Genomic DNA, 21,474 nt, shown 5'->3' with positions numbered 1-21,474 from the left:
CTCCGTCTTAGACATGTGGAGGGGTTAACGACTTGCAATTATCCTCTCCCGTCTCCCCTCCCGAGACGACTCCGACGCAGAAGTGTGATCTAAAATATTCCCACTTTCACACATTCACACTTAGTTGCTTTCAACCTTAAAGTTAGATGCAAAACATTTCATAAAAAAAAACCAACATAAAACGTAAGAGCTTCACAAGAAGATGAAATGCAAACGAAAGGGCATCTGAAGGCAAAACGCACATTTCCACGATTCTCGTCTCATCTGGAGCGTCCGCCGCGTATTAATCTGTTTTTATGGTTTAATTAATGTCAGGCGTTAGAGCAGATGGAGAGAGGAAGGATGCAGCACTGCACTTCAACCACAACTCAGGGAAACGTCCTCTGGCTCCTCCACAATCAGACATATAGTGGATCTCGTGGGAGGGGTAGGGGGTGATCTTGTTGCTTGATTGTCTGAGGCTCCTTTCATGTTACAGAAGTGAAATACACCCTTAACCTCAGCCAGTGTTGATGTATGTGTCTCTATAGAAACTGCTTGGAAACATTGGCAAGCCCAAAACACTTCAAACTGCGAGCTTTGTTTTCATTAACTCATCTGAATCTCCCTCGTATATGTGCTAAAGACAGACTTTATGAACTCTCACTCGAGTTATAAGGCTGTCTTGGAAATAAAAGTGGCTCCAAAACCAATTAGATTTAGAGGACATAATTAAGAAAGATGTAAAATCTCTCAGCCGACTCCTGCATCTTTTTCTGATGTTGTTTATATGATTGTCGAAGCAATAATCGTCGAACTAATTAACGACATTCCCACAGTTTAGCCCCAATAGTTACAAAATTAGACAAAAGCGTAAATGTTGCAATAAAATGTTTCATCTACTCTGGACGGTCACTGTGGCATCATCAGGTTTTACAGTTGTTGTTTTTTTTATGTGGTCGTTTGAGTTTAAGAGTCTTTGCACTTTGATTTAACGTACTTCAGTCCCTGACACATCTGAAAATAATTGGTCCAAACTATGAGGCCGTCAGTGGGTCGTTATTATCGCTGGCAGGAGGGCTCGGTTGGAAACACTATCTAAATCTCTGCGCCGCGCAGCCGTGCTGTTTATGAATCTGTCGTCAGCCAAGGGAAACAGCCTCTTCCACAAAACACGACTGGAATCCCGGCAGATAGAAACGAGCGATGACCCCAGTTCCTGCATAGTTTGGCACTAACGGGCCGAATCGGACGCCGTCGTCGTTTCCCTTTGAATGCCGAACGCGAGCCCTGGATATCTGCGTCGCTCGGGATCAGCGGAGGAATGGGGAAGTGGGTAAAGCGGAGCAAGAGGGCTGCGGAAGGGCAACATGTTTTCCTCCTGTCACACTTTCTGACTTATCAGCCTCTTCTGTAGCTGTAGAGCATGACAGCAGCTCTGGACTGTGTTAGCGTGGCACAGCAAAGGCTTGCTCTCCTCCAGATGAGCGGAGAATGAAAGGGAAGGAATGGAAGAAATACATTCGTATGTCGAGGCTGACCCCGGCTGACTCGTCTGCTCACGATGTGGTTTTTTTTTCCATTGGCATGAAAATGTCAGCTCTATTTAACCTGATGTTACACACCTCACCTTTCTATTTGGCTGACTTTAAAATTGGCTTGCCTTTATTTAGCAGAACACGTTGAAACATAAGCAAATTTTTACTGCTTTCTTAGGTCATGTTAACCTCCTGACCTTTAATAAAGTCAAGTTACTGGTCCGTATATGAATGTTGTCCTAATCCAGGTCCTTGGATTGTGCTGTCTTTTATGATTTAGTCGCATTCGTGCTGCTTCACAACTAATTGAAAAGCGTGAATTATCTTTAGAGCGTTTCATCATGTTGCGCACACAAGCTGATAAAGATTCATGAAATTAAACCAGGTGTGTTGAAGCAGAAAACGTTTAAATCACACGGGTCGGTATGCCCAGAGGATTAGGGTCAGAAAACAATATCTTATGAGAAAACCGTTTTTTTAGGCTTTTGAAAACTCGTAGAACTGTGCAAAAGTCTCGAGTCTTTCTTTTGGTGCTTTGGACCGTGCAGAGTGGATCATTATGCACTTTGTTTCAAGCACATAGGTGTGGTTTCACCTCATTCCTTTGGTTTAATCTCTGAGGGGAACAAAAAGATAAAATACTATTTTAGCGTCAACAAAGATCTATTAGCTGGAAAATAGGTATACACATCATTTTAAGAACATAGTATCTCATGGGTCTCACTGGAGTTTTTTTTTTTTTAAAGCCCTGACTTTAAGACCAAAAGGTTTTTGATGTGCACGTCTTCTTTTGTCCTCCACTTGTCTGTTTTTCTTGTACAGGTCCAGGCCTTGGCCCTGAAGCAAATGAGAAGCAGCCAAAAACCACGAAACTCTAAAAGACCTGAGAGAATATTTATCTAGACCACTTTAAAAGTAATAAAAAGTCTCCCTCAACAAATGTAAGAAGTAAAAAAAAAGAGATATAAAATATTTGCACAGTATATTTTAGAAGACAGTTTTGAAGTATGGTCAAAGGGGAATGTGTGAAATGCCATCAGCGTTGAATTTTATTACCTTAGACATAAAAAAAACTAATAAAATGTGATTTGGCATAAATGTAGCTGAAGTCGTTACTGAATTAACAGTTGCGTTTACAGACATTTTTGAAGGTTTGAGTTCACTGGTGTTTTCCTCTGGGCAGATCGCGTTTCCCTGAACCGCTGCTGGACGAGTGTGTGTGACCTGGAAATGAAGACACATCCTTAGATTATTTATCCCTTTTTCAGGATATTGACTTCTGACTGGAATGTTGTTGTTGCAGCCAAGCTAATCTTTGCAGTGATGCTAAACAGCAAACACGATTATCCAGTGAATGAAACCCGTCTTCATCCCTTGCGGAGACGCGTGGCGGCATTGAGCTTTGACTCGACCCTGCTCAGAACAACATCCGACCGTCTGTCGTCAAGGACGGGACGCGCTCCACTAATCGGCTCTGTGGAGATTTGTGACGTGAATTAGCAGATTTCTAGAACAGAAAGCTATAAAAGCGATGAAAAATTAGTGAATATAATCATCGCATATCTGCTTCCAGTCTTCTTATCCTGAAGCTTGGCTGTAAGATTCGGTGCATAGTCGAAACAAAAGCACAGAAAGCCACAAAGCAGAGAGGTTGTTTTTGTAAAGGAATGTGGCCAATCTCCACATGTCACAAGTTATCACAGCTCTGGACGCTTTGCAGCTCAAGTCGCTTTGTACTGTCACACTGAAGCTTGCTTACATGGTTGTATGCTACGCAGATGCAGCCTTTGCTGATAAGTGCCGCCTCAGATTTCTAATGAGCTTACTCATATTTTAATATGCCACTTTAAAGGTTCTGATGGGTACCAGATAAAAGCACCGAGTCGGAATAGATCACCCTAAACGTACAGAAAACACCACACCGGTGATCCTCTGAAACCCGATTTAATTTTTCAGAGAACGTTTTGAAAATAATGGCTAACTCAAAATTAACTAACATAAGAGAAAACCCAGTATCAAGTTGGAAAAAAATACTAAATTAGTAATAAATGAAGCTAGAAGATATAATATATCTCCAAATGCATCACTGAAAACATTTGGAGACAATAAAATCAAATTTTATTGGTAATATTCCTACATTGCTGGACTGAGGGAACCTTCTGACAGCTGGCGTTGAAACTCGTTGAATTCCTCCGCGTCTCGGCTGCTTGACAGCGTTTAATTTTCCGGGCTGCAATCCTGTATAAACTGCTCATGAAGTAAGATGACACAAACCTGAGTCCTATTTGTTTTATGTTCTTCTGAGAGAGTTGAGACAAGTTGCTGATTAAACTGCCTGTGCAAGCAAAAGGCAACATTTTTCACCGTCCGTCCAATGAATTGCACTTATTTGAGGTCATTTTGTGGGAACGAGTATTTGTGCTCAACTTCGCATTAGTATCAGCTCGTATGTTGCAGAAATATAAGAACCTATTTCTTTAAATGCAAAATCAATCTACGCAAGTCAGAGTAACAATAATAATATTACTCAAGCAAAAGAAAAAAGTACAGTGCAGTAAAACTAAGTGCATTTTTCCCCAAATGTTACTCCAGTAAATGTAGCTGGTACATCAAAGATAACAAAATTAGTAACCTATTCTTGTTAACAAGCTTATTGGCGTTGGCTAGTTATCATTTAGCTATCACTATCTGCATCCAACAACATTGATCAACTCACTCTGTTATCTTCGGGGGGGGGACTGCAAAGTTTTGGCCTGTTCATGATTCTATCACACACCTGCAGCAGCAGCAGTTCTCCATCGCTGCCGTTCAGGTGTAAAGCCGACGCTCACGTTGCGTTTAAAGGCAGCTCGGAAAAACATGCTACGACATTTTAACAATGGATTAAACAGTTGTTGGAAAAAGTGGCGCGGGGGCGAGGGGGTTTGGACTACAACTTATTTACTCTAATACAGGAAATTTACTGGAAAACACTAATATGGGGTGTCCCAGCCAAAACGGGAGACTTGACAGGTATGTGCACCACATATATACGGTAATAAATGGTAAATGGATTGATAGCAGTCATTTTGACCGCTCAAAGCGCTTTACACTCGGTTAAGCGCCAACATGTGGCAGGAAGAACCTGGAATTTAACCCACAACTTTCCTTTTGCAAGACGGCTACTCTTCCCACTATTCCTCCCTCAGTCAGGTAGAGTCCAGCCGCTGCATAGAGGTCGCCGATTCCAGCCTGTTGCATCCAGGAGCGTCCTCTGGTTTTGGAGGCCTCTGGTCCACTGGCGAAGCAGGACTGTTGGCCGGGATTGGTCTGCGTGGAGTCGGCCCGTTTCCTCTCTCTCCAAACTGTTTTTCCGTGGGTGCTACTCCTAATACGTTAGACGTTGTTTTAAATACAGATCTAATCCCTATTTTTGAAACATTTGGAAGCTGAAGGTCAGCCAGATGAATCATAAATGTCAAATAAAAAGACTGTTAACCAAAGTTTGGCATGTCTGATTGTTGTTGGCTTCGCAGTCTCCCCGAAGATTTAAACTAGACTTTTCTTTGCTCAGTTGCTTGTTCTTGAGTATTTTTCAAACTAAATTTATACCAGAAAAAGTAAGTTTGGTTTAAAAAATGTTATATAAACTCTCTTGTAAAGTCTGTATTTACTTTTCAAGCAAAAAAAAAAAGTTATTCCTTCCAGCGTCAATAGCCACGGCAGTCTGTCTGCTCCTGTCCAGTTTCTTACTCCTCTATGTTTTTGTGGTGGGAATTTAAAGCCCAAGTTGCTCAACATGAATTCCTGCTCATTTTGGTCTCGGGGTCAAACGCCTGGGATTTCCTGACAACAAGCCGAGGAGGGTTTCTATGCTTACACTCCCCATTAATTGCTATAACTGACCGGAGGCAGGTTTAGGTTGGTGTTTTTCTTTAGTGCAAACCAAGTGGGAAAAAAAGAGAGAGAGAGGGAGGGCAGGTCTTTCAAATGGAGACACACATCTATGGATGGAAAGCGTTTGGTAGCTGAATGTTGTGACTGTAGCTCTTTGTTGGGACAAGCAGGAAGAAAAATGTCTTCCTCCTAGAAGTCTTTCAAGACAAGGGGAAGTTTTATGGTAAATAATTGAGCTTGTAGGGTTTGTAAAATCAGAGAATTTGTTGGTGAATTAGTCGTTCTTTGGATGAACCTGTCGCTGCTGCTCTTTGTTTTGTTTCTGTGACAGGAGTGCACTGAGAAAGTACTCAAGTTTATTTGTGTAGCACATTTCAGCAGCAAGGCAGTTCAAAGGATTTACACTGTAAAAAAAACATCATACAGTCACAATTATGAAATAAGCAATAAATAATACATTTTTCAAATTTCATCATCAAAATCACATCAAATACGTTGATCAATGTTTCAGTTTTTATGAATCAAAGGCAACTCTAACTACGTGAAACACTGATTTGAAGGAAATCAGTGTTTCGGTTGTTTTTGCAGTTTTCTGGAAGTTTGTTCCAGATTTGTGTTGCATAGAAGCTGAATGCTTCTTCTCCATCAATTCGTATCATTTTAATTTCCACATTTGTCATAATTCAAATAGAAACGTCTATTTTGGGGATATTTTATGTCGGCTCTTCCAGAACAAACGCATCGACGACGATCCAGCCAAATGTGCAGTACCGTAATTCCGCCACACGTTGGCGCCATCTGAAAAAATCCAGCGGTTTCTGAAAGGGGGTGATGTTGCGCTTTACAGCCAATATCGGGTTATTACTGTAACTTCACTCCCACCGTAGCAGGAAGTGAAATTAATCTAGGGCCGCTCTTTTAATCGACAATAAATTGCAAAAATAACTTCCTAGATACTGAAAGTTCCAGTTGTTATGGATAAATGGACAAATATATTCACACACAGGACATTTAAAGAACTGTGTACAATTAAAATAATTATTGGAAAAAAATACATATATTCGGGCAGAGATTTGAAATTTAGGTATAAAAGGATTAAAGACCAAAAAAAGTAGCAAAGAAGGAAAAGGAGACATTGTTTTTATGATTTTTTACAAATGTGAGCAGCTTGGTGTGCACACACATTTCTGAGTCAAAACATTTCAGAACCTGCTTTGACTGCCGTTAAAGTTTCAGGTCTTTTGTAGCTTATCTGTACCAGCTTTGCACATTTAGAGAAATAATGTTTTGTTTGCATAATACCTCCTTAAATTCAGCTTGTTTGCCTTTCTAATTGACTCTCATCTGTCCAGATTTATTTATTTATTCATTTTTTCACTTTTTCAGTTCGTGTTTGGATAATTTTTGTGTGGTCTTTTGGCTGAAGTGTATTTATTAACAGGAGGTAATGAAGAGGGACACAAATTCATGTTAAGAGTCAGAAAGTCAGCAGCTGTCTTTTTTTTATTGGAAGAGAAACATTTGTTTTGTTTCTACTGCCTTCAAATGTAGATCCACAGAACAGCTTTTTGTTCAGATCACATCTTTAGGCACCTTGTTTAGTAAGAAATATTCACACATGACCTGTAGAAACGTAATTTGTTTAGTTGCAGTTAAATGACCAACCACACAAAATGATTTTCCTATCCTCTAATAACTGCTGTTGTCACCAATGGTGAGGAAAATCCAGGCATACTTTTGAAATTTGAGTGAAACTCCTAAACTAACTGCTTCAAACGACAAAACGCCACTAAAGTAGACGGGAGGATCTGGAAGTGGATGAATTAAATGCCAGCTTCATAGACTGCTTTGCTGAGGAGATGAAACTGAACTCTGGAGCTTCCAGATCTCAAGAAAACGATCAGAAAACAAAGTCAGAGAGGGTGGAAATGGGAAACCAGAGAAAACAAGGATCAAAGTGTTAGTCATCACATAATGAAATGTCAGACTTGCTCATGGTCAGTTAATTGGGTACATTTTATAAACAGCAGTCAGTAATTCCTATGGAAGCAATAAAACACTCAGTTTTCTCATGCAGCTCCTGAGATTCACCTTCTCCAATAAGTACGGCGTGTTTAGTTGTTTTTTTCTCGCCTATATATCGTTTGTCTACAAACAGGTCGAGTAACTTAAGCCAGAGCAGTAAGTGTTTGAGGAATTTGGAGAAATGGTGATATGTCGACTCAAAAGGAAATGAAAACGGCTCGTCTTGTTTAAACATGTTGGTGTTAACCTTTCGAGTGTTGCGCCTCGTGGTTCCAAGCGCGCTGAAATCATTGAGATCATGCCGCGTCCCCTCTATTACGGCATTTCTCAGCACACCGACATCTGTAATCAGGCACACCGGCTTGGAGACCGTCCTGTGTTTGTACAGTTGTTTAGCGGTCTGCCTCCGTCTTCCAGGGGTTTCCAGCATCCCAGGAGCCTCTAATAAGCGAGCGGGGACGTCTTTGCTGCTCTCGGATGCATCTAGCGATTGTGGCGAAATCTTTTCAGGAAGAGAACTGAATAACAAGCGGGACAACAGTAGACGCTCGACCTTTTGCCGTTTCCTCCCAGTAGAGCTGCTTGCATCAAATCTCAACACTTTTTTTTTTTTTCACTGTCTTCTGCAGGGGGGTGAGGGGGCTTGTGGAGGTCCCTGTTCCTCCCAGATGCAGGCGTTGTGTGACAACAGATGTGCAGCAGCCAGACCTCTATTTTTACCCTGCAGCTCGAGTGAAAGAATCACTGGGATTCCTGCGATTTGATTTAGGTCTTCCTGATGTCTAACAAGGGGAAGATTACAAAATATTTCTAACTCCAGATGAGAAAGTTTGTGTTGCTGTAAGGATGTAGACATACAGGATATCTATGTGTGTGTCTCGGCTCATATATGCACTGGTTGTTTTTCCAGGTATAACAGGTTGTTGTACCTTTAAAGACTCACCGATGGTTCAGACTGATGGCTTAAACTGTGACTGTAATGATATGGTTAGGTTGAGAAACGTGTGAAGAGTACAAGAGAGTGACGTTGTAGATAATTGATGTTTTCTGGTCCTGAGGAAGTCATAAGGCAAATAATTTATCTATAAGTGAATCTTTGGTGGCTTGAAAAACACTAAATGCGCTTGTATGGTGGCCCAGAAGGGTCAACAAGATAACTTATGCTACAAGAGGATTTATGCTAAAGCAGGTGTTATGCTGTAACACAGTAATTACACTAAAAAGGGACTTTTGCTTAAACCAAATTTATTCTAAAATAGAAGTTATGATCAGATAACTTCTAACAGGATAACAAATTTTCCCAGACGATAAATTATTCCAGAACGTATTGCGACAAACAATAACATTGTTGTTTTGAGACCATGTTCAAGTAATATGATAGTAATAATACAAGAATATTTCTCAAAGATCAATAAACTTTAAAATTTTGATGAGCATTTAAACATTGGAACTATAAAACATTTTAAATATCCAAAATAAATAAACGAAACAACAGAAACAACAAATAAATTATTTCTGAAGTCTCTGTAGACAAATTTGTCTTTCAAAAAGGGGAAAGTTGAGACCAAAGCACCAGCCTGATAGAAAGAGAAAAGAGAAAAACGACAAATCAAGCAAATGAAAATTATTGACTTTATTTTAGTTTATCATGTTTAACTGATTTATTGTGACAGGCCTAGTTATGAAAGTTATGGCTTTTGATCAGGGATCCCCAAACTTTTTCCTGCGAGGGCCACATAGCTGTTCCTTTCTCTGGTTGGGGGCCGGTCTCAGTTTTTGGAGAAAGAAACCTTAGAGAATTCTTGTCGACGGGGGGGAACACATTCGCGCTTTTAGATAAATTTTTTTACCCAGAATGCAAATGGAAAAAACCGTGAGTGAAACGATGACTGGGACTGACTAGTATATATTCCATTGAGGGAAAGTTAGTTTCACATCTGCTCAAGCCCCCTGGTGGTTGAAGAAAAATCCACATATAAACCAGAAAATACAATATATGAAAAAAAACACTGAATGCTCTCTGGTATGAGGAGGCGGGTCGGATCCGGCATTGTTCAGGGGGCCGGACCAAATGACGTGGCGGGCCGTAGTTTGGGGACCCCTGCTTTTGATATTTGTTTTGTGGCTTTTGTTGCTTTGTAGTTTTTGCAGTTTGTGTACTCCGTACCCTTGAACTTTCCACATTGTTCCTTTTATTTATTTTATTGTACCATTACATGATAAACCAAAACAAAATGATGCATTGGTTGCAGTAATTCAAGTCCTACAACAAATTTCCAGGATTATCCTGTATTTAACTCCATCAGTTCCGACTCCATGCAGAATACAAATTACATCCCACAGCATAATGCAGCCGCCTCCGCGTTTCCCCGTCGATATGATTTGTAAATCAGGATGAAGTCCAGCGTTTGTTTCCTCAACATATTGTTGAAAAAGTATGGTCTTCTAACCAGAGCATCTTCTTCAACATATTGGGTGATTTTGGTTGATGCCTCATAGTTTTGCTTCACCGTTTTAGAACTTAATCAGAGATTCTCAATACCAAACTCGTGATGTGCATGTCTGGGGATTCCTGTGTTTTAGTGGAATAGACTTTGCAGTTTCTCACAAATTTGTCTGTTTATGCACTTGAAGTGACGGTTTGAGTTGTGTGAGGTGACTTTGCATGCTACCATTGTTTTTTTTTATAGTCCAGGGGAAAGCCCTGGAATTTAAGATCCAACTTAACAAGGTCTCTTGTGTGAGAAGGCCTTTGACCGCAAATGACCATGCCTCTGCTTGCGTTCGTCACCTCCTCCTGCAGGATTTTAGGGTTTCCTTCATACCCAGGCTTTGAAGAAGACGGACGGACGGATTTGGATGACCACACGTTTTAAACGATCTCAACCTTTGCTATTTTAGCCACCTGTTTTTCTCACAAAAAAACTAAAATGCTGGTCGCTTGTCTCTGCCACACTCTGTTTTTACAAAATCCAAAAGTATTCAAGTGCTCAAATACTGTAATCAATAAAAAAAAAAATGTTTGTTCAAAACCTTCGCAATACAGGTTTCAGTTAAGTGTGACTGACGGGTGATTTAAAATCGCCAGTATTTACAACTGAGAGTAATTTTAGTCATCTAGTTTGTGGTTTTTAAGTGACTCATCTCATATTTGAGTGTTTTGTCATTGAAATGAGCCACTTTTTCTGCCTTGCCGACTTGCAAAGTTTGAATAAACAATCAACCTAGGATGCATTTCTTTGGAGATCAGGAGGGAATAGGAAGGCTCGAAGAAAACCCTATACGCAGTAACCTACCATTATTAAAGTTGTTGCTTAAGTAGGGTTATAAAAACAAGTAAATCATTTCTGAAAGTCCTCAGTCGTGCCAGTACATTTCAGTCAGCAACATATTTTTTGTACTTCAAAAATGCAGGAGTTGAGCTTCAGGGTTTTACATTCTGGACTGTAATAGTCATGTCTTTGTTCGATCTCATCCTCTTAGTTATAAAATATCAGATTTATGGTCACATTTACATGAGGGGAGTAGTAAACGCTCCAATGTATTGTCTTGACTGTGTGTGTGTGTGTGTGTGTGTGTGTGTGTGTGTGTGTGTGTGTGTGTGTGTTTTAAAGCACATGTTTGTGGATTTAGTTGGACCCTGTTTGTGATTGTGGCTGGGAAGGCAGATGTTCTGCCCCCCCTCTCTGGACCTCCTCTCAGTTTCCGTCTGGGTCTGTTTTTAGGTCTGGCTAATCGAACACACTCTCCCCTCCCAGGAGATCCAGGAGATTCTCGTGTGATAGTAACTTTGGCTCCAGGACTCGACGTATCTGCCAGTTTACTTTGACTTACTTTGTGTTACAACAAAGGACTTTAACAGATGAACTTGTCTGCACTTGTGTTTTTCCACCTACTTTTTTTTCCAGCTTCTTCTTTAACCTTAACAGACTTCGCTTTGTTCAATTTGTCACTGTTTAGTTGAGTCTCAGATTAGCGTTGTTTTCAGAGGTGAAGTTTAAATCTAATTAAATTTAGCTTTAGCAAAAATATTTTTTATGTCTAGTTGACCGGCAAGAATAACACATTTTTCTTCCCTTTTTTTTTTTTTTTTTTTTTTTTACAAGACTAACGTTGATTAAAAAGAGTCAAAAATGAGATTTAATTTCAATATTTTCCAAGATCTGAGTCCGTTTGATATGATCATTCAGTAACAAGGAGCAGCAAATGGAAAAAAATTCTTTTTAGTTAACTAATTTTTATTTTTACTTAAGCTTAAAATATTTTTGCTGCATGGATTCAATGTCCTTATGGCACTTCTGCATGGTAATGATGCCTAATGTTTTGAAAATTCAAAGACAGTTTCATTTAAATGTCATCTGCAAAGCAATAAAAAGAAAAATCATAGAAAGGAAAGCTTGGCTAGAGCGCATAAAAAGAAGAGGACCTTGAGCAGAACCCTGAGGGACGCCACGTCGAAACTACGGATGTAATACAAATGAAGTAGCAGGGTGACATACTGCAGTTGGAAGTGTTTTATCAGTCAATTACTTGGTAGTATCAGGTTGAGAAACTTAATTGGAAAGTGTTTGTTTCATTTCTGGTAAATGTGACATTGCTAAGCACACAACAAGTCACTTCACTGATTCATGGTTGTTATATGACAAATACTTCCTGGTAAGGTTTAGATGTCCTAGTGTTGGTAAATTAAGTGAAATTATGATGTAGAAAAAATAGAGACAGTTACTTCAAATAGTAGTGTAATCACTGTAACTAATTAGTCATTACCATATATTTGTCTGCCATATTCCAGTTTCATCATCAAAACATGCATTAACACAACAATGTAACATTTATCAGCTTAGTTTTACCACATAGTTGCTTCATGGTATTATAAAGGTGTTCTGTGTCTGTACACAGTCCAGACGGAGCAGATCTTTAGGTTTTTGGTCACTTCCTGTCTTTTAGACAGGAAGTGACTCTGCTACATTGCAGCAGAGTTACAGTAAGTTAGCCAAACAGAGATGTTTGGCTGCTGCATAATTCAAAGCAGCTTCATCTCAGCGCCTGAATGTTCCAATAATTTTCTCCATGCCCACCTTTATTTTAGATCCACGTCTGCTTGTCCTACCATCATTTCGTCCCTCGTAGCTGCCCCCCCCCCCTCCTTTCGTTCCAGTTCCCCTCTCCAGAAGCCAGGTCTGGTCTTTTTATGCTGTAGACCCGTGCGTCTGTTTGCGTATGTGCGATCATACCACTGTGTACTTACTACCTGTCAACACATGCGGCCTGCCAGAAAAACTGAAATGTTATATTTTTCAGGTACAGTATTTCCACTGTGGAGCTGGAGGTGACTTATTATTCAGGTTCAAATTAAACAGGCTTCCTGTAAACCTTAAATGAAGCTATAAAACAGATTCTCATGGACTTTCTGCTCTCACTCGGTCTTACGTAAGGTGTCTCCTCTGAGTTTGAAAGCCACAGAAATATGACGGACCGTCACATGCTTTTGTTATCAAATGAAAAGGGGCAGACCGAGACGCAAGTTGTCTGCACCAGATGAGGTATTCCTTCATGGTTTTCTCTCTGCGTTTGCATTTGATGTGGGTTACTGGGTGCATTTCACTGCCAGCAGCTGCTGTGCGCTTTACAGTTGGTTAACTTCTCCTGTCTGACCTGCTGCAGCTGAGGAGAAGGGAGGAGGAGAGAGAGGCCAACCTGGCAGCAGCTCTGCAGTGGAAATTCACACCTAGCCTCGGGCTTCAAGAAAAGTCAACGAGTTGTGAAGAGCGTTGGGGACTGTGGATTCTCTGTTGCAGCCGTCATAATTAAAGCTGCTCGCCGAACGCGTCTGAAAGTTGCTGTCATGTAATTTTTTTATTCCTTCTACGGTCGTAAAGGTTAGAATTACTTCGGTCTTTCCGTTCGACTCAAAGAGCCTCGATTCCCACGAGACTTTCCATGTTTTTGAATTTCTTAAACTTGTTCCCGCCTCGTGTGGAGATTTATGGCTTTCTTGTTTTCGAGCACATGCTGCCATATTAAAGCTGCTCGAAACACCCGTTCGTCTGAGGATAGCTGGATTTGAGCAAGGGTGTAGTCAGCGTTGGAGATCGGCTTTATTAATTGTTGCAAACAATTTTTGGATTTGCCTGAACAAACTATGGAAGAAACAAACTGCTGCGTGTTTGCAAACTAACTTTTTGGGATTAGTGGCTCAGTTAGAGCGACAGCATTTGATACCAACTATGTCTGAATTCAGTCAAAGACAGAGTTAAAAACATTCTGTGCTTGTAAAGTTTTGACCTGCACGTACTGATTTTATCCTATTTCAACTCCTATTTAACAAACATAGTTCAAGAAAATTAAAATGCTGTTTTCTAGCTGTCCTTCTATGAGTGGTGATTAATTATTTACATAAGGAGCACAGGCAGCAACATGCCGTGTGAATCGCTGTGTAAATGTTTCACGGTTTTAACACAAAGACAAATGATTACAGTGCAACATGTCAGTAATTGCATAAATTCAAGTTTCTCCCTGTATTTTTAGAGATTATGGATATTTTCAACTTAAATGTTAATGCAGGTTTTTTTCAGATTTGCTGACATTTTCAAGTCTTGCACATTCCTTAACAGACAGGTTAAAAGCTTAAAAGAATAAGACAAAGCGTCTTTGCTGTTTTCACTTCTCCCTTCTTGCTACCTGCTGAAAGTCGTGCTCTTTCATTTTCCCGAATCTAAAATAAACTTCAAACATGCATAGAAAATACACTTCCTTTTCGATTTGCTTCTTTCACTTCTGTGTGTCCAGTGACTTCAATTTAAACACATCACTGATTATAAACACAGTTAACTTTGCATCAAATGTATTTTATTATCTTTAGTAAGACAGTTTTTCATTCCAGCTCCATTTTCATGTCATAGATCTTCATTATTCTTACTTTAGTCACTTTGTGACTTCTCTCATATGTTTCATATTAAAGCCCTGTGGGATCGGTTTCTGAACAGCAGTGTCTCCCCTGTTCTCTCATCTTCACAGCTTGTCCACCTGGCACCTACAAACCAGAGGGCACTCCCGGAGGACTGACCACCTGCCTGTCGTGCCCTGACGCGCAGCACACGTCCCAGCCTGGCAGCACCGCCCTCCATGACTGCGTCTGCAAGCCGGGCTATCAGCCAATAGGCACAAGCTGTCAGGGTGAGACAAAGCTGCTCTCTGGGAGCAAAACTTTTTTGACATGCGCACCATCTGAATTACATCGACGCTGTCCAGCGGCACTTTATGTGTGGCTACTGTAAATATTTAGACTCTGGCATGATTTTTCCAGGAAAAAGCTGAGCGTGAATGTTATTTTTTTTTTCTTTTTCTTTTCTGGCTTCCAGTCAGCAGTATTTAAACTCAGTAGATCTTAAAAGTTTCACTAATGGTAAACACAGCGATAAAACCATATTGTCTTTTTTTGGTCATTGTGCCTTAGTTGCATGTGTTGTAGCAAAGGTTTACTTTGCCAAAAAAAAAAAAAGAAGCTTCTCTGTAAACGGCTCATTTACGAGAAACTCAGTGCAGCATGAGTCCACACAAAATGTAAAAATACAAAAAATAAAGTTCACACTGAGCTGAAAGCACTCCTCAACATTAAATGACGAGCAAGAAAGTGAGTTGTGTCTGGAGAGCTTGGAGCGATGAAGCATATTGTGAACCAGGTGTGTCACAGGTTTCCAGACTATTTTGTATGTGCACCAAATATCTGAGATGAGAATGTGGCGGCTCATTATCATGGTAGCTGAATATCTGATGTAGCTTTCCAGTTGAACTCGGAATTGGGAAATTCCCACATCCCAGTTGGAAAAATCAACTGGTACGCCCTCCGAAGTCAGACTTCCCACTGGAAACTTGGGGCCATTCCGACTACCCACAGTTTCGACTTGTAAGGCCAGGTTTGAGTTTTAACACAGCCGTTTCTTGCATCAACAGCAAGATTTTAGAAGTGCGTCTAAAATCGATGTTGCTTGTAGCGTCTGCAACTCTAAGCTGAACAAATTAAAAGTGGTGTGGAAACTAAAGCTTAAACTGACGTTCGGCAAGAGCTGTTCAGAAATGTCTGTTGACGTTGCCATGTTGAAATTCTGACTTCTCAACTAGAACGCTGTTACCTTGGAAAGAATCTCTTCCCACAGCTGAGAGGAATAATCCATGCAAAAAGAAGAAGAAGAAAAAAACAGGCAACTTGCAAATAAAAATATGCATGTTTTGTTTGGGAAGAAGTGCACACATCTCCAAATTGTGCATATAAGCTAGAAGCTGAGACACAGAGATAAATTCCAATATTGCTAGGCTGCTATGTAAATGCAAAGTTTACTTATAGTGCTGCCAAAGAGAGGCCAGAAACAGATGTGATATTTGTGTGGACAGCAGACAAAGCTTCAAGGAACGGCTTGGAGACATTCCTTCATGCTTAAAGGACATTTTCTAAATTGTCTGCAATCATTGAACATTCTTGGACCTCCTTGAGTTTGTAGAGTGTTTTTCCTCTGGTGTGAAGAGAACTGAAGCATAGTTTACTTAAGCTAGGATCCTTTGGTTTTTTTGGTGCAAAGGAGCAGAAACTAACTACATATTCAGGGGGAATGAAAACACAGAATAACATAAAAATGGCCCTTTGTAGATGAATCCTTTGCTCTTGATTTTGCTTTACTCAGTAAAACCAGACAAATGCTTCTGCTATTCAGTTGGTCATTATGTTACCTTATTTGGACCTGCAATAAAGCAGTGCGGACGAATTATTATAAGCAACAGTCCTGGGTTGACGGGAAAAAACGCGGATAGATAGTAACTTCAATAGAAACACTTAACACTTTTCCACAGAAGCATAAGATCAGAGCGAGCCATATCTCTGAATTTGCATCCAGCTGTGAACTTCCCTGTTGTTTGAAGAACAAGCCAGACTTTCCACTTGATTTTTCATCTGAAAGCAAAGGTCTATTTATCACCAGCTTCAGACTCTACAGTATGGTTTCTCTTCCTCCCTCATCGTAGATAAGACGGTGAATCTTGACATATAATATTCTGTTAGTCTTTCTCTTGTAATATTTTATGTATTCATAGCCTTTTCCATGAAGTGTAGACTATCTTAGTTTTACCGAGTGCATAGTTTATCATTGTGCAGTGGCTCGTCTCTATTATATTGACTTTTTAAATCTCCTCCAATCTTCTCGTTCAGTGATTCACTGCCCAGCACTGACCCCTCCAGAAAATGGCCTTTTTGTCCAGGATGTGTGCAACAACCACTTTGAGGCTGCCTGTGGAGTTCGGTGTCAGCCGGGTTTCGAGCTTCATGGAACCGGCATCAGACTGTGTCAGGCTGACGGCACCTGGTCAGGGACACCTGCTAGTTGCACAGGTAAGGAACACATCACAGGTGTAGCTTTGAAAAAGAAAACCGGGCCAATGGTCACATTTTACACCCTTACAAACCAATAAATAGTTTTCAAATATAAAACAGACGTTTTTCTGATGCTTATATAATTTCCAAAAAGTATCTAAAGTTGCCAGGTCTACAGGCTTCCAGATAACCAACAACAGTTTTAAGGAGCAGCAAGAGAACAATAAGAAAACGCTTGTGTCGGCAGTTCTGCCATCTGACTCTTTGAGTAACCTGATTTTACACAGGGTACTTTTTTCTTTTTTATCCTGTTTATTAGTCATTAGGCTTTGCCTTGTTCTTTAAAGTTGGTTGCCTCTTTATTAAAATGTAAAGGACTCCAATGGCGCCATTTTACCCAATAAAGAGTTGTGCTTTCCCTTGTAAAGGTTTGATGAGTTTTTTTGGTTCTGAAACCTAAAAAACATATATGAATTGTTCTTTTAGATCCCAACAAAATAAATAAATAATGTTTATTTGTATGTTTTCTCATTCTCTAGTGTTTCTCATTTCCGGTCGTCAAGGACGACTGCCCTGCAAACTTTAGATGTCTGTGTTCAGGAGCACCTGATTGAAATGATTGCATGGCCTCCTCTGCAAGCCATGAAGTGCTGCAGAAGCCTCTTAATCAGCCATTTATTCAGGTCAAATGTGTGGCAGAAGTGTTCCCTAAGGACCAGAACTGAAAAGCGCTACACAATTTCTTTCTTTGTAGGTTTATGGACAAAAGTAGCTCTTTGATTTGTAAAGGTTGCTGCTCCATTGTATGTACTTTTAGAGCCACTACTTTGCACCAGTCAGTCACTTTGCAAGCTGTTTGAAGCAGTCGGTAAATATCAAGTCCCCCAGGTTAGTTAGACTTCTTAGTTGGTGGCTTCAGTCACTGTAAGATTTTCTTAAACTCTAAGTAAATCTAAATTAAATGTAAAGTTTATATCTTTCCCAAACTATAATGAGAAACATGCATTAGGGCTGTGCAGTGGAACATGTTAGCACTGTTGTCTTATCACAAAAAGGTTGTAGGTTTGAATCTCCGCCATGGTTTTCTGTATAGTGTGTACAAATCCATCCTTTGCTTTTCAACAAGTACTCTGACTTTACTATCCCAAAAAATCCATATTAGACTGACAGTCAACCCTGAATAACTCTTAGGGCTGCGTTCACAGCCTGAAGGGACCCAAATCCAATTCTTTTTGCCGTAATGCGACCTTTATCTGATCTTTTCATGACAGTCTGAACGACACAGGTCAGACTTTTTTCGGGTATCCGATACGTTTCCGATTCAAATGTGTCCTGAACGTCCGGGTCGCCTTCATCCGAATACTCGACACATGTCACTATTCTGCATCCTGATAAGCGCAAGCGGGAAGAAAAGCAACAATCATGGCGGACTATGACGAGGATTAAGTTGTTAATATTCTGGTTCCGGGTGGACAACAACTTTAAAATCGTAAACTGCGCTCTATCGTTAGCATCCATGTTTACTTCCGCAAACACTGAGCACTTGTTCTTCTTCTTTGTGGTGATTGGCAGAACACTGAGAACGCTCTCTATGTGTGACGTTATTGCGCCCTCTACTGCGCATGCGGGACATTTTCAGATCGTTTGCCGTTTACACTGGAGATCACATACATGTTGCCTTTATTTGGAAGTGAACGACCACGGCAAAAAAAAAAAAAAAAAAAAACCTGATTTGACAAAATATCAGAATTGGGTCACTTCGGACCGCAGTGTGAACGCAACCTTGGTGCAAAAGCTATCAGCATTTTTGAACTAACCAACTCGGTTGCACATTCCTGTGAACTTTAGTATTTTTTATAACTACACGGTATTTATGTTGACATTTTGTAGAATATTTTTATTCTGTGAGTCTTGTTGCTGCTATTGTCTGCCACTTTGCTGCTGTTGCACTTAAATTGTCCCATTGTCAGACGATAAAGGATATTTTTATTCTGTTTTATTCAACAACTCTGCAAAGAGTAAACGGGTGTAAAAAGTCTATGAATGAGAAAAACCTACAATGCTCACCATCTTAATATTTTCTTTCTCTCAGTACTCAGATGGGATTACCTTACATTACGTTCTGTATAATTCCTCACTCAGCCCAGATACCTTAAAGCATTGCAGCACTTTCCTATGTATGCAGTGCTGACTTAAATTGTCAAAATAAAGGCTATAAGCTGATTTGTTGGCTGAGTTTCTTTTCTTTCTTTTTTTTTTTGAGAGTCTCCAGTGATTCATGTGGGAGTTATCCTCAAATAGCATAGTCTCCGCTCCCTACATGTGTTTTTTAGAGCGGGTGACAAGTTAACATTTCCTGGGATTCCACCTCGTTTTGCCCTGTCAGACGGCACGAAGAGGAAAAGGAGAGGGAGGATTCAGTTGAACAGAGACGGAGTGACCAACAGGAGGAGCAGATAAAAGTCAAAGTTGAAGCAAGCAGGAGCAGAGTTGGGGGGGAGTTTCTGTAAGCTGAAGGAACAGAAGAGGGGGGAGCTCCAGAGGTCAAGAGATTAATGAGGAAAATGCTCGTTTTAGCAGAAAGGCAGCAGCGCAGTGACTCACAAATACCAAGACACTGAATATGTAAGGGTGTGTGGTACAGATTTATAGTATGTGGCTTTGAGTATATATTTTCTAAGTGTGTGTGCATATGTCTGCTTGTATGTGTTTGTCTCGTCTTTGCCGCGTACTGTAGGACCTCCCTGCTAGTTGGACCCTGAGGGAGAGGGGGCTCATCTGAACTGCCTGTCTGTCTATGGGTGGCGATGAGAAATAGCACACCGCACACCCTGTTACCAGACCTCAGCATAACTCAGAGCAGACACACACATACTAGGAGTGTTTTTTTTTCTCCCGCCCTCCTTTATTTTATAGGGACTTTCACAGTTTTGGTTAAATGATAGGCCCCAAGTTACAGCCAAAGATGATTCATTCATGTATTCCACTCCTCTTGTGATTTATGGGTTACAGCATCCGAGTTTATCTGTTACGTTTCATATTTAGTGTTGGCGAATTATGATCTGTTTGAAGAACAAACTGGAGTTGCCTTGGAGAAGCCAACATGTGGGGCTTATCATGATAAGATTTCATTGAGGAGTTTGAGATTACAGTACGTTTCCAGTGCTTGTCATGGGATTACAGGGTAGAGGTTTCCCATTTTCAAACTAACCTTAGATAAATAAATAATTATGGAACAATAGATCCAGCAACAAACAGAGCAGCTTTTGTTTCACTTTCCCTGGTTTGGATCCTGGTGTTTATCGTCTTCTTCTTCTTCTTTCAGTGCGCTCCTGTCCGGTCCTCTCCCGGCCGCAGCACGGCTTCCTGCGGTGCAGCGACAGCGGGGTGTCCTACGGGACGCAGTGTCAGGTTGGCTGTGAGCGAGGCTATAGATTAGAGGGAGACTCCACACTCACCTGTCAGGCTAACTCCCAGTGGAGTGGACCTCTACCTCGGTGTGTGGGTAAGCCTTCACGTTACTCTTTGCCGTCGTCTCAAATAAATGTTCTGAAAGCTGCAGGATGTAACGTTTATTCAAAATATTTTTTCACATATTTGTTGATACTGCCTCTATGTCGTGACAGTTTGGCATGAGACTGACACTCTGTGAAAAAATTTAGCTTCTCTGCCTCCTCCCAGTGCTCCCAGTGCTACCTGTAAACAATCAGAGCCAGTAGGCGGGTCTAAGTGCTGTCAATCACCCCTCTGATTAAAAGAGCCTTTTGTGAACGCTCAAGCTAGTTAGCATGACCACCAATGATGGTTTTCCTGTAATGGTAAGTGGTTTGTCTTCCATTAGCACCAGCGAGTACACAGGGCTGATGGGCAGCGCTAAGATTCTGGCTCTGATTGGTTGTATTTAGTCGGGATTGGTGGATTTCTCAGATGGCGATATTAACTCAGGGAGAAGATAATTTTTTGTAGATTATCTGTCTCATACTGTCACAATATGGTGACAGTTTTAACAAATGTTTTTGAAAAAAACTACAATTTTTTATAAAAATTACATCATATAGATTTGTTTTGTTACCTTCATCTAAAAAGCAAAATCTGAATTTGTAGACTAACAGAGGCAAAATGTGAAACCTGAGAGAAACTTCAATGTTTTTAGCGTAGAACATGTGTTGTTTCACAGTTTGTCATGTATCAGAACAGAAAACATGAACAGCTTTGTTAGCATTGTTGAAGATCTAACCTCTTAAAGGTCCCATTAAAAACCTCACCGTAAAATCCAAGTGCAGGTCTGAATGAATTCAAAGCTTTTCAGGGATAGTCCCCCCCCCCTAAGGGAAACCTGTGAAGGTGGTCTTGGATGCTTTTGATCAAATTAGCAAAGTTTAGAAACAACCTGAGCAGAGACGCACTGAAGGACCACCCACTGGCGTGACGTCAACCGCTTCAAGCAGAAAGATTATTACCTGGATGGCTACCAGAAGAAAAGTTCTTATAAAAAAAGCTTTGTTAAATTAGACATATTCTTGGTCGTTTACAATGTTAAAATACCCACCTAACGTTTAAATGGTTAATGAATTCAATGCTAGAACTGTCCTCCAAAACTGAAGCTTTTTCAAGAAAGCAGGATTAGATGGATCAGTAGATTTCAGGAGTTTTCTGTGATGCTTGATGTGTATTTAGCTTTTTTTTTTGTTTTTT

General features: G+C 40.4%; 1 protein-coding gene across 2 annotated transcripts in view; it reads left to right on the top strand.

Annotated features, from left to right (window-relative positions):
* The window catches only part of svep1 (sushi, von Willebrand factor type A, EGF and pentraxin domain containing 1), an 89,508-nt gene that overhangs the window by 27,441 nt on the left and 40,593 nt on the right, over positions 1-21,474 (top strand). For both annotated transcript variants that reach the window (XM_088015305.1, XM_088015306.1), the window contains exons 4-6: positions 14,436-14,594; positions 16,618-16,797; positions 20,105-20,284. In XM_088015305.1, the coding sequence (XP_087871431.1) occupies positions 14,436-14,594; positions 16,618-16,797; positions 20,105-20,284 (519 nt within the window). The remainder of the gene's footprint in view (positions 1-14,435; positions 14,595-16,617; positions 16,798-20,104; positions 20,285-21,474) is intronic.

The sequence above is a fragment of the Poecilia mexicana genome, unplaced genomic scaffold (assembly GCF_051168715.1).
Source record: "Poecilia mexicana isolate PSO_F unplaced genomic scaffold, ASM5116871v1 scaffold_18, whole genome shotgun sequence".
Taxonomy (NCBI): domain Eukaryota; kingdom Metazoa; phylum Chordata; class Actinopteri; order Cyprinodontiformes; family Poeciliidae; genus Poecilia; species Poecilia mexicana.
Note: the sequence above shows the minus strand (reverse complement) of the source record. Positions and strands in the feature narration are given on the sequence as shown.